At 44.2% G+C, this 24,828-nt stretch overlaps 1 protein-coding gene across 2 annotated transcripts; it reads left to right on the top strand.

Moving 5' to 3' along the window:
• Window positions 1–111: 111 nt before the first annotated feature.
• oxct1a (3-oxoacid CoA transferase 1a) lies at window positions 112–24,282 on the top strand. 2 transcript variants are annotated; one of them, XM_011615598.2, is made up of 17 exons: window positions 112–248; window positions 1,079–1,190; window positions 1,577–1,667; window positions 2,682–2,817; window positions 3,201–3,350; window positions 3,485–3,591; window positions 4,084–4,144; window positions 11,161–11,268; window positions 11,424–11,538; window positions 11,955–12,049; window positions 12,601–12,649; window positions 12,824–12,896; window positions 13,899–13,974; window positions 19,555–19,644; window positions 20,371–20,451; window positions 23,477–23,578; window positions 23,672–24,282. In XM_011615598.2, the coding sequence occupies exons 1-17, from the start codon at window positions 144–146 to the stop codon at window positions 23,705–23,707; spliced, it is 1,587 nt and encodes a 528-aa protein (XP_011613900.1). In that variant the 5' UTR covers window positions 112–143; the 3' UTR covers window positions 23,708–24,282. The 2 variants fall into 2 exon arrangements, with proteins under 2 accessions (XP_011613900.1, XP_003974849.1); XM_003974800.3 differs by having other exon boundaries at window positions 1,082–1,190.
• The last annotated feature ends 546 nt before the right edge of the window (window positions 24,283–24,828 follow it).

A 24,828-nucleotide genomic window follows, 5' to 3' on the forward strand; every position in this document is an offset into this window, starting at 1 on the left:
CGTCAGCCAATGTCCTCGCGGCGCTCGCTTTTGCCACGTGAGCAGCCGCCGCTCTTACGTAGCAGTTAGCCTTCACCGCCTCGCCCCCCGCCCGCCTCTGCTCCTCCGCTCCTCCGTACGAACCCCGTGTGCAGCTCTCAAACATGGCGGCCTTCAGAGCGCTGTGCAGGACGGACAGCGTCTTCTTCGGAACCCTCTCGGGCTGCAGCAGAGCCAGATTAACCTCCGTTCATCTCCAGTTGAACAAGGTCGGTACTGAAAGGCTGCCCAGTAACGCACTGGCCTGTTGACCATTACAGGGAGAAGCTGTGCAATCCTAGAAGGTCAGATCGGGGGTAAACAGACCCCCCCCCCTTTGTTGACAGCTGAATTGCTCGAAGTTTAACAGATGCTTTTTTTAAATAGTAGCGTTTGGCATATGTATGTATCTGGGCCTCGCAATACTGCTGGCTTCACAAACCCTCCGTGTATTTGTTATTGCATTTTGCATTTTTATTTGACCACTTTGTGCATTGCATGTGACACATAACGTTACTTTCCAAGTAATAGATAGTATGTAGGATCTTGCATACCGCTAGTATTTTTTCATTGAGTCGTAATTGGAGTGAAATATACCCCTGGCTGTTCTTTAGAAGTGCATATAAGCGTACAGGTCAAGGAAGGATGGACTTTAGTCATGCAGACCTGTCCAAGAGTGTTAGAAGCTGACCCCAGGTCTGTTGCTAGTATCTGTAAACGAAATTACAATACAGTTGGGACAAACTATTAATAAATATATCTTAATGATTGGAGAGCGTGGATGAATACCAACGATCTGATAATTGATGAAAGGGGCTTTTGAGTCTGTTGGGTTAGAGCTTGCCTGTGAACTGCCCGATATCTTCCTTATTTTGTTGTGTGATTTGTTCAACGGTTTGCTTATTTTTCCTCACCCATTACCAAATAATCTGGTCCAGCAGCACTGTGCAAACAGCAGCGTTGCCCTCGGGCACACGGGCAGTTGTTAATCAAGACTCATATTCTTGTGTGAGGGTAGTCTTTGATAAAGTAAATGGTTTACTTTTCAATTCGCTTTCAGCAGACCTGCAGCTGTTACTTCTCTACCTCGAACCAGAGAAGCTCACAGTTCTACTCTGACCCTTTTGAAGCAGTCAAAGACATCCCAAATGGAGCTACAGTCCTAGTGGGAGGTGAGATGGGGATTTAAGGAGTGAATCCTAATGTTTTGTTGGGAAACTGCATGACAGAATGTGTTGAGCGAGCAGCAGTTTGTAACTCTGGCTGATCACTACCAACGTAGCACCAACACATTCCTCTGCTTTTATTTATAGTCCAGTTATGAGTGATGTTGCTAAATATTTCCCAGCGTGTCACACTGGATAAACTGGCTTATGGTTTTCTTTTAATGCCATCTGATATTAAACATTACCTTCACATGAGAATCCACTTTTCCTTTGGGTGTGTTGTCTTCATGGTAGATGTTTCATGTCTCTATAGCTGCGGCTTATTGCATTTTTCATATTTTGCTGTATTTACAATGACCTGTTTGGTGAATTCCATGTTTATTCCTACTCAGGTTTTGGACTGTGTGGTATACCTGAGAACCTTATCAACAGTTTGTTGAAAACTGGTGTGAAGGATCTTACTGCAGTCAGTAACAATGCAGGGTAAGAGAGTGTGTGTGTGTGTGTGTGTGTGTTTATACTTTACATGCAAGGCAAGGGCCTTTGTAGGTTATTCTATTATTTACATTGTCTTCAATGTCATTGCATTTAAAAAAATCTGTTCTGTGAACTGATGAGAAAGTTGTGGTTAGACACAAGTTACCAAGTTGTTTTCGTATGTCCGGAGTCCTTGGAATGGTTAAAATTGACTTGCTCAGGTGACCAGTCCTTCAACGGTGAGATGGTTTTAAAAGAGTTGGCCATTATTGTGTAATTGGATGCAGTAAGTCTAAAGGTCCTTGTATTCTAGGCTGACATTGATTGTTCTTATTTACAAAACCAGGTTAATTTTATGCTTCCTGAACTCATGAAACTAGGGTTACATTTCCAGGCTGTGAGGGAAAACTTGGGTATGCAAAGGATTGTGATATTAGTATAGATCATAAACGATGAAATTAAGTGTGTCGGAAAGCTGAAAACTCCAACCTTGATCGGGAATATTTCATACGTCTAACAAACTCAACTCTATTGAGCCTCTAAACACTGCTGCATTGTGGGTAACATCAAAAGGGATGAATGGGACTTGGTGTTATAGTGCTCAGCTGTGGCAGGACTGTGTTTTCTCTGGCCTCGTCTTCTTTAATCCTCTGCTTCAGTAACGCTCAGTAAAAAAAGCTGGTGAAGATTCTTGGAGGTGCTCTGTTCAGTAAGCATTTAGTAGGAAGCTTTAAAAGCGTTCAGCTGATCACTTGTAGTGTCTCTGACAGGGGTGTTATGTAGTAAAACAGGCTCACAAAACAAACCAAACTCCAAGTATTTACTTCATGTGAGACAAAAAAAACCCAAAAACACCTTCTAGGAAAAGTTTCCTCTTCCTTTCAAATTTATTTTGCAGCTTTTGTTACAGTTGGGATTGTACATATTCACATAACAGACACCCAGGGCAAGAACAAGTTTCTGTCAGTAGGCAGCGGATCTCCCCAGTCACCTCTGTGTTTGTGCCTCTGGTTGATTCAGAGTGGACGACTTCGGACTCGGCCTGCTGCTCCAGACTAAGCAGATAAAGAGGATGGTCTCGTCCTACGTTGGAGAGAATGCAGAGTTCGAGCGGCAGTACCTGGCCGGGGAGTTGGAAGTGGAACTGACGCCGCAGGTGGGCCAAAGGTTGCCAGGGGCCGTCATAATGACCACAGCCATGCTGTAATCTCAAAAAACACATACTGGATGTTTGCATTGCAGTTAAGGTTGTCAGTAAGTAGAAAAGGATTTGTCAATACAAAGAAAGTATAGGTAAATATTAGTTTTTAGCTTCCTTGCGACAGTGGGGTTTACTACTATCTCTCGGGACCAGGAACAGTCTTGGCTAACAGCTGGAATGATGCCCCACCAGCAGGCCTGCATACACAGCTCGGTCTCTACCTTGAGTGTCTATCCTTTATTGATTCCGGGGTGCCTGTTTTACAGTCGGATTGCAGCTGCAGTTTGCATTCATTTATTGAAAATATTCTTTTAAACCCACCATGTCCTTCCTAACAGGGGACCCTAGCAGAGAGGATCCGGGCTGGTGGTGCTGGAGTTCCAGCCTTCTTTACAGCCACTGGCTACGGAACACTGATCCAGGAAGGAGGGTCTCCTATTAAATACAACAAGGATGGCAGCATTGCTATTGCCAGCGAGAAGAGAGAGGTAATGGGGTTACTGGCGTGGGTTGGAACACACTCAGCTGACTTTTATCCATCCTTGTAGAACATACATCAGGAAAGGCAGAATTTGGCAGCCTCTAATGCCTTTTAAATCTGATTTATTTATTTTTTTAACAGGTGAAAGAGTTCAATGGCAGGCACTACATCATGGAAAAAGCCATCACTGGAGATTTTGCATTGGTTAAGGCCTGGAAAGCAGACAAGGCTGGAAACATTGTTTTCAGGTAAGGTTAGGAGGAACGCGGGCTTGAATCATGCTGAAAATAAAAGCAGGCAGATTTATCAGTTTCATTTTGCAAAGGACTGAGCTTCTTTCTGCTTCCGAACATGGATGTGTGCTCCCGAGCTGCCTGTGTTTCCACAACAGTCTGCAGATCTGGGGACATGTGATGGCATTGACTCGTGGATAGTCTTTGGAACAGTCCATTACCAAACGCTCCACAAACATGACGTCATGTCTGTTTACACACAATCATCAACACATTTCTGAACACAGTTTAGACTTATCTACATCCACAGTTTAAATGCATTCATCTTCAGGAAGGTCATTCCCACCAAACTGTTAATGTTGGTGTGTTAAAGTCTGACCACAAGAGGGCAGTGTCGGCCGTTCAAGTAACTGCTACAAAGCCTTTACACTGCCCTAATTATTATAAAGTAATATTTGCTAATACGGGTTTGTATTTGTCTCCTCTGTCATCTTTTCTTACTTTCAGGAAGACAGCCAGAAACTTTAACCAGCCCATGTGTAAGGCAGCCAAGACCACCATTGTAGAGGTACGACCTTCCAGAAAACAATGCGTTTGCAGTAAACTGACATTCTCAATGTTGGAGTCGCTATTTTAAATTCTGCACTTGAGATTTTTTTGAGCGAATTTCCTGACTTCAGTTGAACAACTGATATTCCATGTAGCCATCCACACACAATGTGACAACTCATGCTAAAATGCTAATCTGGGCTAATTGATCGATGAATTTGAAATGAAACTCTGAACAGAACCTCACGTGTGTCATCAAACTGACAAAGTCAAAACTGTAACACAGGAGAATCTTTTTTTAAATGACGGTCGTTCTTCGGGCAGCTGTATTTATGTGGATTCGACAAAATGTTCACATCTTTTTTTCACTTTACTAACATTAGAGTCAATCATTTGTAACTTGCCACCTCCTGTTAGTTGGCTGTTGTCCTGTTGACAACACGAGCTAGCAATGTGCTTTGGCCTTCATATTGACGTGCCCATGATACTTCTCCTGATGAGCGTGTGGCATGATGTGAGTTGATATATCTGCCTCCAACAGGAGTGAAAGGTAAAGCTCAGTAATGCTATCAGAGTATTGTAATGAAACCCTAATTGTGATGCTTGAAGCCCTCTTCTCTTATTTTGGAACCTGACTTGCCTTCCAAAAATGCAAATTCTTCCTCTGGCATCCACGTTTAAATTAGAGCGCGTGAACGTCTATTCTATTCCCAGTGTGTGTCTCCGTCTCCTCCAGCTCCTGAACGCACACATGACTTCACACCTCGGTATAAACAAACATTTAAATTGGAGAAAAAGACCGTGTGAAAAAGACTGTGAAAACCTTCAAACTGACTGGAATTCAATAAATGGTCCCATTAGCTGGAAAGGTACCAGTTATCCCATAGTAACCACGTCCAAGCTTGAGTTTGCGGATGACTAAAAAGGCCTAAAACCACATGGGGAGAATCAATATTCTCTCTGTGGACCTCTAGTGGGCCGCTCTGACGGCCCATTGATTCCTAAGCCTTTTGTTAAGTTGTACATAGCACCTGTACAGTATTAATTGGCCTGAAGCAGCAATATTCTGTCACATGTAACCACGGTAACCGCCCCTGAAGATAATGATATCTCAATCAGTCCTGCAGGTCTGAGTCCTGCTGCTTTAATAGCGCCGATGCCTCCAAGGATTATTATGGGTGCATGAGACAGGTGTGAGCGGTGATGAAGAGAGTGACACATCAATAATAACACCTCCACTCAGGGAGCTCTATCACAACGTGCCAGCGTAATTGGATTACGGTATTTCACATTAATCTGTCTGCGCCCAGAAAAGGCAGCTTTAGCGAGGGGACGGGATGAAACAAGGTCCCGAGAAGCACATTCCCCAAATTTCCAGATGTGTTGGCAGGACGGTTTTGATGAATTTTCTCCGTCTCGGCTGCGGCGAGGCGGGGGAGAGCCAAAATGATTTGACAAGTGGAAAGGAAAAACGATATGCAACAACATCACAAGCTTCCAGGATGCGCCCGACACACTTCATTTAACAAGGCCTGTGAAAAAGCTGGAAACACAAATAGCCTTAGAAGGCTTGTGGATGCACAAATGCATCCATTTCATATTCATTTAACAAAGTCTGAACCAGTGTTTTTGCAGTATTATTAATATTCCCATTGGACACCTGTCACATACTTTAATTCCCTCCTCATTCATCTCAGTGTAGCTTTTAAAGCACCGGTCAGGGCGTTTGTGGCATCGGGGGCCTTCGTTTTTTACAGCGCCTGCTGAATGCTGCGCAGGCAACAGAGGAGCGATATCGACGACAAGCCTGCTTATTGGTGGCAATAAAACGACAGACACCAACACCAGATGCCCATTAAGCAGCTTTTTATCTCTTCGACTAAAGCAATTACTTCCTCCCTGAAAACAATTTATCTCAGAGCGCCAGTGCGTGTTCAGTCATAAATCTGGCGCTATATTGTCAATATTGGCCCTTTTGTCTTATTGACCTAAGAAGAGATTGAGAACCAACAGACGGGGTCAGAAAGTCTCTTGTGAAGAGTTCAGACCAGCCTGCAGTGAGCTCCCTACAGATCCCGCTGTCCATATAACTTGCTCCTAGAAACATCTTTCTCTGCCGGGAGCCGCTCATCATACACCTACAGCTTATTGCTGAATTTGAACTGTGGAGGGCGGGGAAGGGTGCCGGAGCGTGAGATGACACGAAAGCACTTGGAAAAATTACCAGATCATCACCAGTTCCCGCCACGGTTGCTAGGCAACCCAAGCCTGCTATTCAGCCGTTGAATGTTCACGGGTATTCAACTGGTGCGCTTATTCCCTTATCGCTGGTCTAGTGAAAGGCACCGGTGCATTGTGGGATACAATGCACCCAAGGCTTAATCTAAGCAGCGGCTTTTGTCCTGAGACGATCATTTAAAGTCAAAGTCAGTGACTTTGCTCCCTCCCTGTGGGAATGCAGCATAGCGGTGTAGTTGTGCAAACAGACAGACAGTCGCACACGCGATTTAATCTGCGGATGCATGTGTGGGCGTATTTCTTTTAAACAGGTCTGAGGTGAAATTGATTAGCTTCCACAGTGCATTTTATGTAAAACCTGATGATTATTTATTGTTTGTGCCTTGTTTTGACAAAATATAGGTATCATCACGGCCGATTAAGTAATTTCCGCGCCATCACAGATGCCTTGTTAGCCTGCGACTGGAAACCTGATTGCGATCGGTGCCCTTGATTAATTCTATTATTCAAGCTAATGTCGGCAAATAATTAAGACTTCGGCGCATTTGGCATTTGGACTGGCTCCAGCATTCCCACTGTGTCATCGCTGAGTTGAAATTTCACTTTTAAAGGTAAAAAGCCCCCAAATTACTTTAAAAATCTAGATTTTGTTATGTTACAACTGGTGTTGAAAATGACTAGTAAAACATCACTGCAGCAGCAGGGATGTATCAATACATATTAAACCATGCAATCAAGTCTGATAGCATTAAATATTAGATTATATATGGTCTTATCTATTAACAGAAATACCTCGCTGCCTGCTGTGGTAAAATATCAGCATTATTCAGCAAACACTACAGTATTCTACCCTCCTCCAGGACAGCTCAGCTGTGATGTGTGCAACCTTGGTGCAGAATAACTACTGCGTTGCTTTCAAGGATGTGTTGTAGCCTTGACAGCAGAACTCACGACTAGGAAGAAACTTGTGAATGACCCACCAAGCACATTCAACAGCCAAATAACTCATTTCGGTAAAAAATCCAACCTGAAATTGGGCGACGGCACGAAAGCTTCGGGTTTGAGTCCCGACGCGGGGCTTTTATCCGCGTAGGTTTCATGCGTGGGTTTCCTCCCACAGCCCCCAGAACAGTCACTTTAGATTGGATGGAGATTCTGCATTGCTCCTATTAACAGCTGTATGTCTGTAACGAAGGGCAGTTCATATTTTATGAAAGAATTTAGGTAATTCTAGCCAGTCTGCCTGTAGACGTTGGATCTATTACATTATCTGATGTCTTAGAGCAGAATATATATTTTTTTATTACTGTAACTAGTTTCTGGTTTATTATGGATGCAGCATTTTAATACTGTCATTATACTGTTAATTAGTTTGCAGAAATGGTTTTAAAGATGAATTGTGGGGAAAACATGTTTCAAATTGCACTAGAAGGCTGTAATGAAACATTTGAGTTTTAGATTGAAGCAGAAATGAATTCAGCTCTGAAAGTAAACAGAGAGAAGAGCAAGGGCTTTAGGAAAGGGCAGATTTATTGAACACTGGAGATGGCAAATTTACATACTGACTGCATGGTCAACATTCCCTAGTAGCTGTCTATCATCTGTGCGCACAGGTGAACAGAGTTTTATATGTTCTTTGCAATGTAAACATTGCACAGCGAGTGCAGCTGCAGGTGTCATCTGAAAATAGTGTATTTTTAGTCCCCGTAACGCCGTCCAGGTTTGCAGTGGCTCGCTGTCCCTCCCGTTTTCCAGATAGGATAGAGGATAAAGACTGTCAGAGGCAAAGGCAGCCTTTCATGGGGGAGAACAGATTGCTCACCTTGTCAGTATTCTGGGTTGGAAGATAGAGCCGCAGCTCAGCACCAAAAGTGGCAGCAGAGCTCAGCCAAGTGGCCAAATACACAGCCCTGCGCGCACACACACACACACACACACACACACACGCACACACACACACACACACACACACACACACACACACACACACACACACACACACGCACACATCGAGAGGAAAATGGAATAGCTAAAAATACACAGGGTAATGACAGTGTGGTGTCGCTGTCATCCCCGTGCTCTGATAGTTGTAGCCATGGTATCGCTCATACTTGAAGGACATGAAGTTAAAATGTTTTAAAAAGAATGAATCTTAAATTGAAATAAAAGGCTCCTGCTTTGTAACAAGGAGCCCAGAAATTACCCACAAATCACGTCTGTTGTTCTTTTACCATGAGGTGTTAAAAACTGCTCCATGTAGTTGATAAATGATCACGTTAGATCACTAATCAACGCAAAAACGGTATCATACGTTGCAGAGATCAGTCTAATTTTCTTCTCCTGATTGCCAGCCAGGAAGCAATAAAGGAAATAGCCCCTGGGTGCTTTTGACTTATTAACATACTGTTTCACCTGTAGTTGGCATAGACACAAAGTCAGCTAGGTGTGTGTGTGTGTGGGGGGGGGGGGGCATTGGAATTACAAATATGATGACCTTAATAATAGATAACCTGCACTGACGGATAGAGTCAGCCAAAATTAACAACTTTCACTGACGAGTGTTGGGTCAGATTGTGCAGTCAACATAGTTGCTGTGTGAGAAGCACGCTGGTGGTTTCCCTAATGTGGTCAGATGTAGGGGTGTTAAAAAGAGGTCCTGTTTGTGACAAAGAGGAAGCTCCGTTGGCGACCTTGGAGGCTGTGGATTCTTCCATTTTGAAAGGAAGGAGTTTAGCAGAGCTCACAACCTGCAAAAGCCCCATCTCTGCATGTTCTGACCCTAGGTGGCTCTTTGATTCCTTCTAATCTCCTGCCAGCTCACTTCTTCTCAGCCCTTACTGATGTCTGCAGACATGGGAATATCTGAATTTCGGCTGGTTTTGTCTGCATATATCTGCTCATTTGCTTGTGTGGCTGTGCTTTATTTAATTTATGCTGTATTCTTTTAATAGCGCCTTGGTCCCCATTCTGTTTGAGCTGCATCTGAGCGCCACTGCAGCCGGAACACATCACCTGGATGAAAGGACCAGAGTTTTTTTTTTTTTAATGTGGGAGGAACATTTAAATTGCATGAGCTGGTTATTGTGCTCTGACTTTGCTTTAGAAGGCTAATTGAAAATTGAGTTGAATGAAGGGTGCCAACAAATAGATGAGGGAAAGAGGTGTGAGCTGCTATTTTGGTTTTTATTCTGGACTTGGACTGGCGCATTATTCAATACCTCAGACAACATTTGCTAGTGTTGCGGATGGAAACTCATTAAAAATGCCTCTCAGGCACGTTTGCAGTTCGCCTCCCCATTTTACGACTCCAGCTGTTCTATAATATGATGAGCCCGGTCCTGTTTGATAAGGATGTCTGTGGAAATTATCATTCTCACAAAAGACAGATCAAGCCCTCCAGAGAAAGATGTGGGCGGATGTGTGGGACTGCTCCATCAGTCCTGTTGCACTGCCAATCTCATCTTCTCTGGCCTTGTTTTCACTGTGGGGCATCCGAGACCTGCCATAACCCGACCGAGAGAACCAGAAAAAGAATCTAAAATCACTTTACGCTCCTGAGTGGCCCTCACTCGCTGCAGACCAAAGCCTGTGTATCCATGACAACACCAAGATGGGATTCACTCCCAGCCATTGACTCCTCTCAGTCAGCGCTGAGTGCTGAGGCAGGAACTGGAGATATGGAGAGATTCAATTTAGTTTGCTGCTAAGGCTGCTTGCCCCCCCATGTAAATGGAATAAATGGGTTACGCTCTGAACTACACCGCACTGAATAGTAATCCTAATGCTTGATTGTGGTCATCTTGTCTTAAAATATTGTGCAATTTTAAGCAAAATGCCCTTGTTTTCTGTCTGGAAAATGAAAGAGAACTCTCCAGGATCCTATTTATCATGCGTGCTGTTTTATATGTTGTCTTACTGCGATAAGGAAAAGAGCAAGGCAGCAAGAGCTAGTCGAGCCCACACATTCCAGGTGTTCAGGATGGAGGCTGTAAACCGGCTTCATGCCGGTCCCTTGTTACCTAAGGAGAAAAGACCAGGTGCATTTGTTCTTGGCTTTCTATCCCAGCCACGTTGACCCTCTCCACATGGATCAATAGCCAGTTTGTCCCCCGCCACGCTAGTCGACAGAAATAAACTTTCTGGATGTTACATATGCCACTTCCCCTGCTAATAGCATGCCAGTTCAGCTCTCTCAAACGACAGAAAGCTGTAATTTTGTTGGTGGAAGCTAAAATGCAGAGAGAGTTTAAGAGCCAGTGGCTCAACGGTGTTTGGTTTGAGCCGAGTTCTTTCAGCAGCGACACGCACTCCTAACACACACTAATTTCCATCACCTTTGATCAAGGTTCAAGCTTTGTTCTCTGTAGTCGGTGTGTCATCTATTGGCACTGTGTTTTCAGACAGGCCAGCTCCAGCTGCACAAACACATTTAGTTATCACTGGAAATGTGGCTGCGGCCATCTCCTCCGAATGTTAACCTTTCCCTCCGTGGAGATGAGAACGTAATATATTTTTTTAATCCTGCAGAATCCTATTTGGAGAACAAACATCTCCTTGTGTTTCATCTTCGCTGTTCAGAGCTTCGTAAACTCCAGCAATCTCCAGCGGTTAGCCGGCGGGACGGCGAAAAGAAAAGGAAAAAAACTCTTATGTGTTGAATTTCACAGCTCAAAGGCAGAGGTTATTTTCTGGTAGCGTAGTTTCATCAACGCGTGCCGTTATCTGGGCTTTAATCTGAAGGGTAGCCAGACGTGTTACAGGTGAGGGCGGAGCTCATCATTCTGCATCTTTGCTTAGGTGGAGGAGGTGGTGGACGTCGGGACGTTTGCCGCAGAGGACATCCACATCCCCAGTGTCTATGTTAACAGAATTGTCAAGGGAGGCAGCTATGAGAAAAGGATTGAGGTAAAAAAATGGAAACCAACTGAGTTGCATTGCATATTGAACATACAGTTCTATTATTGGTCCGTTTCGAAGGGTAATAGTCTAAATTCTGTCCAAATGTGTCCCCGTACTTCCTGTTTCCTCTCTATGTTGACCGTGCCTCTGCATGCTTCCAGAAACGAACAGTGAAGAAAAGCCAACAGACGCAGCTCAAACCGAAGAAGGACTCGGACATCGTTCGGGAAAGGATCATTCGACGGGCTGCTCTAGAATTCCAGGATGGGATGTATGGTATCCTTAAACAGAAAAACAAGCACCCAATCCATAAATCGATGTCATCTTTTCCCCGCTGATTACCAAAACAGGTCTAGAGAAACAGAAACCCTGACAGATGTGCATTATCTTGTGCTCATTTCCACATGAATAATAGCATTTGGTTAAGTTGATTATGCAAATCCTTGATTTCTTCAGCGTTAACCATTTGCATGGTACAGTCGCAGCGTTCGCCTTCCAAGGTGAACGCGGCGTCAGTTTTACAACGCGCCGTCAGCGATTAACCACAGCGTTTCGGATTAACATCCCCTCAGTTAATTTGGATGTCGTTAATTAGTGCAGTGCCGGTTTCCGTTCGGCAGAGTTTTGTTCCTTGTTACACTGTAGCTGGTTTACATTGCAGCTTGGTTGCCGTCTTTAACCCCCGTGTTCAGCCAACCTCGGCATCGGGATCCCCATGCTGGCCAGCAACTTTATCAAACCAGATATCACCGTTCACCTCCAAAGTGAAAATGGAATATTAGGACTGGTAAGATGCACGCTCGCAGCCCCGCCTCCCTCCAGGCATCGGTTCTTTGAATTTCTCGTCCATTAACAACCTTCCCATTTTCCCACTGTTGTTGATGCTGCAGTAAACAGATTTACATGGAACTGCACTGTGGGTTTAGCATAATCAAACGCCAGCCAGTACAAAGACTGGTTGCTGACTGTGTTTGAAACGTGCCGGACTTTTCATTTAAGACATAATGCCTGCCTGACGCTTCTTGCCAGCTCCCATTCTCCTTTTCATTATGAATCGGCTTTAGACGAAGGCTGTGGATGCTTCTTCCAGCAGTTCCAGTTTTGTCTGAATGTACAGTAGGCCCTCTTGCTTAAAAGGCTTCTTTAAACCCGCCATACTGTCTTCCCTCCACTGCAGCCACAACGTTTGCTGCCTTTGTTGAACGCGGAGAAAATCAATGTCTCATCAGAAAAATGGGACGGCGTCTCAGCCTCCCATTGTGAGGTGGCTGCCCAGGTCCATTGATGTATGCGAGAGCACCGCATTTGTGACTGACAGTCTGTCTGTTGTTTGTCTAGGGCCCGTACCCCACCGAAGACGCCGTGGACGCAGACCTGATCAATGCTGGTGAGAGGTGTCTACATACGCACACAGAATCAAATAAAACAACTTAAAGTCCTGTGAGGTCACGTTGTCGTTACACCAATAATAGAGCGTTTGCTGAAGGTTTAGCGGTGTACATCGCCACTGTTTCCTTGCTATGATGGATGAATAATTTATCAATAAAATAAATCATTTCAGGGAAGGAGACTGTCACTGTGCTGCCTGGGGCGGCCTACTTCTCTAGCGATGAGTCATTTGCCATGATTCGAGGGTAAGCCCTTTTGTTTATGAGATTCGGAATCTTGCTGACTGTCAGCTAAACATACTTAAATCTACCAATACCACTGTGTTTTCCTCTGTCGTGCATGGTCTCTGCCATTCACTGTAGGCTTGCTGCAGACAGCCTGCGCTGAGCCTGCTGTGAGTTCAGGTTAACCACAGGATGTAGCTCTGATTTGTACGCCTGGATATTAACAAATGCCTTCCATCACCAGCATAAGATGTTAGCTTTGCCAATATTCCCGAGGTCCCCGGTTCGTATTGATTCGCCAGCTGTCTGAGATCGCCCACCCGCACTCCCAACACCGTCAGTTCTATTTGTCCACCCAGTGGAAATTCAATAGTGCTCATGAATAGCTCTGTCCAGTCACACCAGTGGGGACCAAACAGAAACAGCCCGCGTGTGTGTGTCTGTTTCTGGCTTGCGTTGGGCAAACACAGTTAAAAGTCTGAAAGTGCTGTGAAATAATAGCACCACATATGGTGAATTGTGAGTCCTGTTCCCTTAAATCCCCCCAACAGCTTCTTCTTGTACTCTGATTGTATTGTTACATTTTCCCTTATTTATTGCAGAATGTATCACTTCCTAGCCTGCATTTGCGTGTCTCCTCACACCTGCTACCCATTTCTGCATCCGCCGATGGAGAATGGGAATTTTTAAGGGGCTTTTTAATTTTCCTGCAGGTTGCCTGAACAGATTTCCTGGTTTATTTTAGTTCCCCACATGTTGTAATGGTGCTATAATGGTGCTATCCGCATTTTAGACATTTAACCTTGCAAGACACACGGGGGAAAAAAGGATCATTGAGGAGAAAATGCTGACTGCACTGGCCTTCAGTACATCATATCATACATATATCATGCAGCAGGTTATAGGGAAACCTGCAGATTTAAGGGCTATTATTGTGACATTTCTTTTGTCAACATCAACACTCCAATTTTTTCTCTGGCTTCTTGGGTTGATTTGTGTCATCGTTTATTTTTTTACCCCCAGAGGTCACATCAACTTGACAATGCTGGGGGCGATGCAGGTGTCAAAATATGGAGACTTGGCCAACTGGATGATCCCAGTAAGTTGCTTTATTTTTTTTGCCGGTGATGGCACATATCTCTTCTGACTTTCAAATCCTTACCCTTCAAAGATGATCTGTGAGGGACACCAGCTGAGCCCTCGCTCATATAAAACTCTTACGGCGTTGAGTTAATGGTTCGTATCAAAGCACAAACCAGGCAAGGACAAGACGAGAGGCGCATGTTGTCGTGCAGCAGCTTGGCCTTCTGATTTGTTAATATATGTTTTAATTGAAATGTTGGATGTGTATAACCCCCAGAATCCCCTCCATGTGAGCAGATCAGGGGATAAGAATTGTTTATGTGTACAGTAATGTCATGGGTAAACGAGTCCCTGCAACTGTCTCATCAGGTCAATTGGTTTCAAGACCACGCAGGCCCGAGTCCTCCTTGGTGATTACTAAGGTCAGAAGCCCATTAAAAGCCCTATGTGGGAGGGCACCTTCAGAATGCCCCCTGACCACAGTGTTTTCTGCTTGACTGAAGTCCACAAGGTTGTTTCATATTATGAGCTCCTCCCCTCAGAACACAGAGAGGATTGAAGATATCTGCCTTTTTATTTTAAAAGCAGAATAATCCAGAAACAGATGCACGGTCCATCTCTGCTAATTATTATTTACTATCAAAAGTGGGTGCATAGCGTGAAATTGGAAATGTACGTAGGAGTCGAGGACGTGGTAATTTCAGCGTGATTATGCCGTTTTTAAGCGTTTTTAATATGCAAAATGCAGATGACAAATTTTCCAGCCGAGGGCTCAGAAATGCCCTCGCATCTCCATTCAGCCAGAATTCTGTAAAAATAATAGATGGAGAGAAACGGATAATAGAATAAAGGGTGGCATTTTGGATTTAGCGTGGTGTTTTATTAGTTTGCTGCCCAAGCTTTATCGTGCTTGCCTCATCACAAGGCTCTTTCATTCAGCACCTCACAGATGACATAGACGCTGATATTTTCTGGCACACAGTGTCTGTCTATGTACCCGCCTTGACTTTCTCCCAGCAAATTTTGGCCTCAGCCATCTGCAGATGTAACACAATTCCCATTGTAATATTTTGTTGCGTTCGCGGGGCCGTGTAAATCCCCTAAAACTAAGAGTAAAGAGAGAGACTGAATGTGTAGGTGGGGAAAAAATAGACTGGATTCTCTTTAAGTGCGGTGATAAATATTCCTGTCAGATGTATGTATGTTGAAATCTGGTTTTTTTCTCCTTCATATTCCTCAAACTGAGAGCTGAAATTTGCAACCCGTGAAAAGGCTCAGTATAACTGAATCAGTGCTGCGATACCCTGAGCTGTTAGTAGCTCAAGTGCTTATGTCAGGTCTTAATGACAGTTTTAATGAAAGAGCTGCTTAAGAGCAAAATGCTTTTGACTCACTTCCCCTCGCCTCACTGCTGTATTATTAAAGGATTAATCTGGAAAGGGGTTTTTAGTTTGCAATAAGGTAAAGCTAAGCCGTAGTTTGTCTAGTTCTGTAAATGTTACCTGACTTGTGTGCACGAGACTATGGAAGTGGTGAGCTTGTTATTTTAGGCACTTTCTGTGACCATATTTGGGTTGACAAAAGACGATGTGTTTTTAATAATTATTATTTATTATTTAGCCTCCATCATCACCATCTCCATCCGTCCGTCCGGCCTCCCTTTCTCTCTCCCTCGTTTATAGCCAGGTCATTCCCAAAACTTCCCTCTCCCCCGGCCACTTTCCCCAGAAGAGCTGGAGCTCCCAGGCCAGCTGGGAGACGCAGTGCTTCCTGGTCTACACTTGGAAGTCCTTCTTAGCTTAGCTCCTTCTTTACCACAACAGACAGCACGTTTGTTTCTGGTTGTTTGGTTAAAATCTCAGACTTATGCTTCCTACCACTTCAGCAGATGGAGAAGATTTTAATAATGGCTGCGGAAAGTGATGGAGATTAGAGCATCACATTGATGTGGCTGAGGAGACCCAATCAACTGAATTAACCGAACGCTTCCTCTTTTAAAAGATCGTTCTTTTCAACAGGAATAAACCCCATTAAGAGTACTTAAAAAAGCAGAATCAGGATCCCATCTAAATGTTAATTAAAGACTGATATAAACTGTGGGTCATCGCTGATGTTTTAAGATGATAGATGACACTGTGTCCAAAGCACATTTAAATTTGACAGATCTATCTTTGTGCCATTTTCCTCCTCGTCATTACAAGTCTGGGTGGCAAAAACTGTCGCAGTTTCACCTCCAGAGAGACGGTCGGAGGTATTTGTTGGGGAGACAGACTCAACTCGTTGCAAGAACTCTCGGATGGTGATGAAGGTCATTTTCCCTGCTGCATCTGCCTCTGACATGAAACAGAATTCTTTCATAACCAGGGAGGAAATTGTTCTCTGTTGTCACGGCAACCCCACCCAAAACACAAGCCGCTGATAAGCCGAGTAAAAGTTCAGGCCAAATTATGACTCCCGGGTTGATTCTGAATACATCGAGGCCACGGCAGAATAAATTGGAACACATTTGTTTGTTGTTGTTGCTTTTAAGAGCTTGATAAAGCAAATCTGTCCCAGGTAACACCTCGTCTGTCCCTCACATGTCATGATAGATGTCATATGAGTCGAGCTTTAACTGGAGAAGTCCCGTCTTATCTGGGTTCTGCACCTCCTGCCATCCCCCGCATTATTCCTCACTTTAGACAGTGTATGAACGGATGTTCCGTCACTCACATCTTCTGAAACACAGATCTAATTAGCATACGGATGGGTTCCTGTATATCTGCCCCTGGCAAGGATTAATTTCAAAGACATAATTCAGGGAGCCTGAAAAAGTAAAATTGCGGCTTCCAGGGTTAAAAAAAGAAAGTGTCTGTGGGAGCTGGTGCATGGAAATATTCCCATTACTCTCTAAGTGAAGGATTTAAAAGCAGTAAAAGTGCACATTTTTATAGGAGTAGCTGTATATGTAACATTACAGTTGTTACGTAATTAATCGTTATGTAATGTTATGTTTTTGCTCAAAAATTGACTTAGCTGCAATTATTTTAGGCGTTCTGTTGCTAAGACTGGGTTAGATAACTGGAAACAGGGTAAATTCAATTAAAAACCAGCGGGGCTACAGTCAGACCCGGAGATTGAATATCATCAAAGCTGCGCTAATTCTTTAAAAATATTCGCCCACGCTGCTGTTGGAAGCCGTGGTTATTGTAGTTATTAGCGCTGCCCTGTAGCCAGGTCTGCGGAGAAGCAACCCCTGTATTTAAGTGGAAATCAGACAGTAGACAGTATGGCGCCCCGGTAGATGTAGTCTTTAGACTTAGGCTTTAATATTTGAAGTCGGACATGTTGATTTTTAATTTTTTTTTTCTCAAGCCAAGAAATCGAACTTTGGACGAGTGAGTAAAACCACTTTGGTAAGCTGGAATAGGTTATTAGCACATCCCATCATGCCATTTCATAAATGACTTTTTCATCACGGAGTTATTGTGATAAGGCCGAGGTCTGCCCCACAAAGCAGCTTAGATCAAAGCGGGAACAGATAAGGACGCAGCTATGCCAATCCCTCCAACAATTTGGGCCACTGGAAATGTAAGCAATGGGGTCAAGTCGCACACACGTTATTTTCTAATAGTTTTTTTTAATATTGCTGTAATTATTATTATTATTATTATTATTGTTATTCCTGTCATTCATTCAAGACTGAATGCCTCAGAACTCTTACTGCAACTTCTTACAAATGGTCCTTGCTATTCATGTTCCCTATTATTGCTGTTGATGTAGCATTTTTTAAATAGACAACCGTGCTGCTGCAGTGGTTTGATAAGCATGTTGACTTTTCTTGCCGTAAATTGGAGCGGCAGGTCAGCATGTGGAGGTCTGTGTTGCCCTCCAACGATGTTCCTCCTCCGAGCACGGCCGACCCACCACAGCCGTGGTCACGCTGGAGAATCCTCTCCACGGCGTCTTTCACGTCCATCACATCACCCTCATGGAGTCTGTTTAACAGGCGGATTCTTGGACAGGAGTGGACTGATGGAGGTCACGTTCTACAGTTCTGGCAGTCACCCTGTTCCTCCTTACTCAAAGGAGCAAATGGCAGTTCTGCTCCTGGGTTGTTGCCCTCCTACAGCCACCTCCACATCTCCTGCTGTACTGGCCTGTCTCCTGGCGTCTCCTCCACATTCTCGCCACTGTGCTGGGAGACGCAGCAGACCTTCTGGCCGCAGCGTGTACGGCGACGCTGCACTATTCGAGCAACTTCTGTGGGCTGCAGATACCACCTCACCCTTACCACTATTGGCGAGGGCGCTTGGAAAAATGTAAAACTAGAACCAGCCAGAAGGGATGAGGAGAGGAAAAGGCTCCATGGCCATCACCTCTAAAACCATTCTGTCATGCTGGCATCCTTTAGGTATGATGGAGCATGTTTAAGGTTGTGTTGTCAGCTGTCGAGAGCTCTCTCGGTTGATTTTCTGTAAATATAATCAACTACATACGGGATAATTACCGTAAAAGGACCCTCAGTCTTTGCTTTTCTCCACCATTTTCACCCCACCACCGTTCCACTCCCTCAACTGATATCTTCTCGTCCCAGCTGGTCTCCCCAGAGGCAGACAGTAGCCTGGTGATGCACCACACCCGGCATACGTGTCCCCTGGCTATTGAGCGACGAGCAGAGCAGCCTCTTCACATGATTGATGTCCAAATGGGATTTTAATCCAGTTACTCAGTCATCCCCCCGTGGCTGTATCTGCATGTCAGCAGTCCTGATTTGGAAGCTTCCTTTATTGGGAACAATGAGGGACAGGAACCTATTTCTTCACCCAGCTGTCAGTTTTAGTCTTTTGACCTTTCAAACGGCTGATTTTGAGCATTCCTTTTAACACTCTGAATAGAAAATATTTTCATTTCATTTTCATTTTGACTTCAGTACACAAAATTTTATTATGCCCACATGACCTTGTTTAAATATGTAATTTTATTTGACCAGCTCACCTAAGCAATTCTATTAAATAAATTGGAGCTAGTCTATAATATATTAAAGGATTATATTTGTGAATATCATAAAATCCGTGTTCTTATATGGCTGACCCCCTTTATCCAGCAGGCTGGGATTCCAGGTGGTCCATATCACCTCTGAAAGTGTTCTCAGGACTCTCAGCATTAAGTTAGCATTGCTTCAGTCTTACCTCCGGTCAGAGCTCAGCAATCGTGAGTCTCCCCGTGCCACCAGACCAATTTCTTAGACCAGTTTGAAAGGTTTCCTGTTTCTCCCCGTCAGACTAACGACACAAGTATGAGGGTGAATTTTTCAGTATTTTGAGCAGCCCCAGATATCAACCCCAGCACTTTCATTTCTTGTCTCTAATTGGCAACGTTTCGTGCTTTTGCCATTGTGACCTCACCACCGTTCTCTAAAGCTGGAGATCCATCACAAACTGTGCAGATTTCCTCCCTTCTGAAGTCTTGTTGGGCATTTTTCGTGCGAGGATGGAATTAGTCGGTGGAAGAGAGCAGTGTTTTTACAACTTTCAGTGGGGGATATAACTCGGTATGCTCAGAAATATTTTAATTATAGTTGATAAAATTATCGTTTTTATTATTGTTATTATAGGGTAAGATGGTGAAAGGAATGGGAGGGGCCATGGATTTGGTGGCGAGCGCAGGAACCAAGGTGGTGGTCACCATGGAGCACTCGGCTAAGGTGTGTAAACATGTTTGTGTGTGTGTGTGTGTTTGTGTGTGATTTACTGCCCAACAAAGCCCTTACAAAGGACTCAGTCCTTTCTTAGGAAACCAATTAAATTTCTCATTTTTCCCCCCCACTTGGGCTTCACCAGCTCACCTTGTGTTTGCTTCTAATGATAATGGCTGCCATGACTCATTAGGGATAAATTTGTTAATGGATTTGCTTAATGCACCTTTAACGGGCATCCTCGGCCCATTTTTAATGACACGCAAACCATTTGTTCAAGTGAGGCTGCAGTTACACATGAGTATTCCCACACGGCCTCCTGTAATAGCGGTTTGGAACCCAGCTAAAGCGTCAGGAAGTCCAGCCCAGTGTGACGCAAGAGCCACGCAACGCTCCGTATTCATAGAAGCAGGCTTTTTTTCCTGCTCAGGGGAGCCTGTCTGGTGCCCGGCTACAGAATATTGTCCAGATGGTGCAGCAGGTGGACATAAATTTACTGGCCTGAAGCCAGTTTCCTTTTTGAAGGGGGCGAGGCGGGGGGGGGGGTCCTATGATCAATGATTTGTGATGGTCACATCTTGAATGCGTGCTTTGCTTTTAGAACGTGAGCACAACTAAGCAAATGACAGCGATGTACATGATTTACATATCACCAAACACGCTGAATATGTTTGTTGAGCTCAGTTGAATGTCCCCCTCCAGTCATGTTTACTGACAAATTGCTGTTTATTTCAGGGAGGGAAGCACAAGATACTGGACAAATGCAGCCTACCTTTGACCGGAAAACATTGTGTGGATCGCATCATCACTGAAAAGGTGTGTTTTTCTGTTTGCTTTACCAGTTACTGCAATCATCCACTCCCATAGTTGGCTGACAGCACCTCAAACACATCAAAGCAGATGGAGCTACTGAAGATCTGCTGAGTTTCATTAGTGGAAGTGAATTTGAACGCGGGGCTGTCTGTGCTCCCAGACGAGTTGGCTTTTCTGTCACCGTCGTGCACAATCGTAGCAAATAGTCTGGGTTTGTATTTCCAGGACGACATATCTGAAAACGCAGCATGTGGGACCGTGGATGGTAACACGACTATCGGGACACTCGGGGATGTGACTGTCAGGCTGAAATTGGACCATAAAATCATGACTGGTCCAATGAGCTCCCATTTCTGTTGCACTACTCAGATCATGCAGTCAATTTCTGGCCTCATTATCCTTACTGGGCACATTTTGAACCCCAAATTAACAAATTTCTCTATCGAACATTGATGCCGTTTGTTTTGCCTGTCCATCTCCACTTCCTGAATGTACAATAACAACAGAACGCAGGCACGATGGCAGAGACCTGTCACGTCGCCACACGCCATGCTTTGACAGATTGGCATGTTGCGTCGCACACTGGCCGATGGCAGGGGCATTAATGAATTTACCACTAATTCATGATTCATCACGATTTCTGTTGAGAAGCTTATCAATTTTGCAACATCTTATAATTTCCTAGCGGTTGAGTGAGTGGGCTGAGTGCTCCATTTATTTATTTAGTTGATAAGCCTCATGTCTGCGTCTGCCTCATTCTTTCAGTATTGATTCTTTGAATTTCCTCATACTGCAAACCACACAGGGCTTCGGGTAATATCTCGAGTTTTGTGATAACATGCGGACATTCTGTTGGAAGTTGGTGGATTTTATAAGTGCCGCGCGGCATAGAATCTTTACAAGCATGTGTGAGATAAAAGCTCTGCGTATTTTTGTATTTTTGTACTTAATGAATGCCAAAATCCACATTGTACTAGCAAAGTGAGGACATTTTGGCTGGTCCTCGGGTTAGGTGAGGTTAGGTTAGGGTTGGGGGTTAGTTGGGCTGGTTAGGGTTCATGTAAGGAGCTTGGTGATGCATCATGCCTGTGATCCTACGTATGAGGATGTGTGTCAGGCAAATAGAGCAAAGGTAAGAACGAGACCCCTCCGCAGTGATGTGGCTTCAGAACATGCTTGAAAATATGACCTATCAGCCAACGTCTTATTGAGCTTTCCCCGTCTTATTTTCCCCTCTGTCCTTTTATCTGCTCAGTCGCCTTTTGTGGTGCTGGTGTGACTAATAACTGTCAATATTCATGAAGGTTAAATCCCGTTTAACAGCCTCGGCGCCGCCTCTCTGATTTCATCACCTCAAGCCAACTGTGTTACCTGGTGGCTTATTTTGATGAATCATTTTACTGAGCAGCACCATACGATCTTACTGTATTTCCATTGTATCAGCAGGAATACCAAAGGTGGAATTCAGTGGTTTAACAGTGGGAGTTGCACTCAGAAGGATTTCTGTGTAAATTAAGGTAATTTACAAAAAACTTGACAAATGTACTGTAAATCTAAATGAGTTTATGCTCCCCCAGCAAACAATCAGTGCAAGTTTTGTCAGTGTTTTTTTATTCCTGACTTAATAAAATATGAAGTTTGAATAAATCAATTGAAAGAAACCTTGTTAGACCCAAACAACATTCAGGTGTTTGAAAGTAGAAAAGAAGAGCCTATAAACCAAGTTTGCAGACTTTTTATTGGCTTTTTGTATTTTATTTTTTGCTACTACATTTATTGGCTTGTTTCATTTAAGACTTGGAGCTTTCCAAACTTCCTAAACACACCCAAAGATTGTGAAAGGAAGGTTGTCCTTCAGGGTGGGTGGGAAACCTGTGGCTTCACTGTTTGACTCAATCGTTCAGGGTTAATATGATGTAGGTTAAAGTGTGAGCGCCGAACAAAAGGTGACGTTGCAGTTTCAAAATTCACTCGTCATCATCTCTTTCTTACATTGCACCCACCGATCACGGCCCCTGCAGTGTTTTCTGCACCGCGCCTTTACAAAATTTTTCAATTTTGCACTGCCGGGATTTGCGCGGTGTCACAATTAGGGCTGCATGTCAGCGTCTCTGTTAACAGCAGACCCCCCCGGTCCTCCTCGTGACGTTCTATCTGTCTCGCTATCCTGGAGTGAGATATCTGCCTCCTGCCCTGTCACCGCGCTTGTGCTCTCCTAATGAGCAGAGAGTCCTGACAGGCTTTGCCTCGACGTGACTGTGGCTGAGCCCGTCAGCCCCTGCTGAGAGCAGCTCAACTCGCTCAGCCTCCCCCCCGCCTTTTTTTTCATTGTGTGCATAAATATGGAAATTAGCATTACTATATGTATTACAGTAGTTTATGTTCTCTTGTTTTGTCTCATTGCTCTTCTGGAGAACAGACGACAGACGTGATCAGGTTTGATGATCTTAAAACGGGCTTAAAATCAGCCGGCAGGTGGTAGTTGCAGCTGGTAGTTGAAAATGTCCACCAGAATGAAGCTTAACTAGCATATTTTTGTATTTAAACACAACTGTTACATAGACAGAGGCAGAGGCGCAGGTCCTTTCTGAGCAGTGGTACCATGGTGACATTTGAGGTCTGAAATTTAAAGTTAACCTTTAAGACAGAGCAGCTCAGTACTCACTGAAGGTCATTCATTTTTCAGTCCTACGTCTGAACTCCCGTCATTCCTTCATTCCTGTCATTCCTTCATCTCCTCCTTGTCTGCTGAAGACCAGCGGCCCTGTAATTCCTGCTTCTTTTGACTTCTTTTACTTATCAAACAGCAGAACAACTAAAACTATTCTATCTTTGACAGTCGGCATTGGTGCAGTTTTGAACGGCCCTTTGAGGATGCTTTAGACCAACGGAATTTTGCCGTTTGTGGATGACACTAAAGCGGTGCTTCCCACCCCACCTGAAGCTCTGCTGTCGTCATTTCGTGGAGGCCGACTACATGACATTTTACTAGATAATTCTTCTTTCTTTCTGTCTCTGTCCTCACCAGGCTGTGTTCGACGTCGATCAGACCAAAGGCCTGACTCTGATAGAAGTGTGGGAGGGGCTCACTCCTGAAGATATCAAAGCCTGCACTGGCACGGACTTTGAGGCGAGTGGTGTTGCCGTTTGCCATATTTTCACTTCATTCACAAATTTCTAATGTCCATATTGTCCTCCTTGTCCTCTGTCCGTTGCATTTTAGGTGTCTCCAAACCTGAAGACCATGCAGCAAATTTAAGGGGTCCCGTGGTGAATCAAAGATGTATTGTTGATTTTGCAGTTATCAGATAGATTTATTGATCAGGGTTCATAGAGGACATGTTGGGCCCTCTGTCTTTATTAAATGAATTGTTTCTGGTAATCTAAGTGCAGTTATTACCAAGTAATCCTCACACTGACTGACTAATGTATGATTTGTAGCCGAGTGCTGAGCCTGAGTCCTCGCTCATCACACTACTGCCTCTCAGGTCAAAAGGTCAGACCGTCCACAAGTCCACCTGGCTGAAGTTGAACAATGTTAAAAATGTTGCATATTTGTATGTTGAAAAGAACGAAATAAGTGCTTTTCCCATGTCACTCAAAGGAAAATATGCAACTTTTACTGTCTCTAAAAACCGCAGTACTATTTTTTGTTCTGTATTTTCTCATTTTTCCTCTTCAGACATGTCAAACCAGGTCAGCAATCACTCATTCTTGAAATTGTTACGCTTTGACATTTGTCGGCTTTTTTTTAATAAAAGGTCACAGCCAACTTTGCAGAGTGGAATTTTCCCCAAATCTCCATTTCTCAATAAAAAAAGGCTTTAAAAAGCAGACGACTGGTATGTTCCAATGTTTGAGCTCCTCAAATCACACGCTGCTGGAAAGTGGACGTCTGGTTTGAGAGTGATGGCTTGTGACACGCCACAGGTTACCGCCTCCCGCACATGCCCGCTTTGCTTACTCTGACATTCTGGATGCGATTCCTCCGCCAGAGTCGAGAGGCGTTGCTGTTACCTGAGGCTTGTTACGTCACCAGTGCCACTGGGCCCCACGGTTCAAGAAGACGGGTTGGATCGGCCCGTCAAGCGGAAAAATGGAAGGGAATGACAGGGGCCGCCGCCCCCAGCTGATGATGAGCACACCCCTCCGTGAGTCAGAGTGCTCGCCGTTTATCCGGCTGACCACATTAGTGCCATATTTTAATGTGCGGTGGCTGATTTACAGTACAGACAGGTTGGCTGGAGGCCGCGCCTGGAAAGTACTTGAAAGCATCAATCTCATGTTTCAGTGGTTCATCGGGTGGGACTCGCTGTGACGTTTGAGTGTCACCTTCCCATTGGTGTTTTCTTATTGAATATTGATTATTCGTCACCCTAA

This window comes from Takifugu rubripes, chromosome 21, assembly GCF_901000725.2.
Source record: "Takifugu rubripes chromosome 21, fTakRub1.2, whole genome shotgun sequence".
In the NCBI taxonomy this organism is placed as follows: domain Eukaryota; kingdom Metazoa; phylum Chordata; class Actinopteri; order Tetraodontiformes; family Tetraodontidae; genus Takifugu; species Takifugu rubripes.

Excerpts from the sequence above, each read along its gene's own strand:
- oxct1a (XM_011615598.2), top strand. The coding sequence starts at position 144 with ATGGCGGCCTTCAGAGCGCTGTGCAGGACGGACAGCGTCTTCTTCGGA. Across the intron at positions 11,269-11,423 it reads GCTATGAGAAAAGGATTGAG|AAACGAACAGTGAAGAAAAG; the intron begins GTAAAAAAATGG and ends GCATGCTTCCAG. Across the intron at positions 13,975-19,554 it reads TGGCCAACTGGATGATCCCA|GGTAAGATGGTGAAAGGAAT; the intron begins GTAAGTTGCTTT and ends TTGTTATTATAG.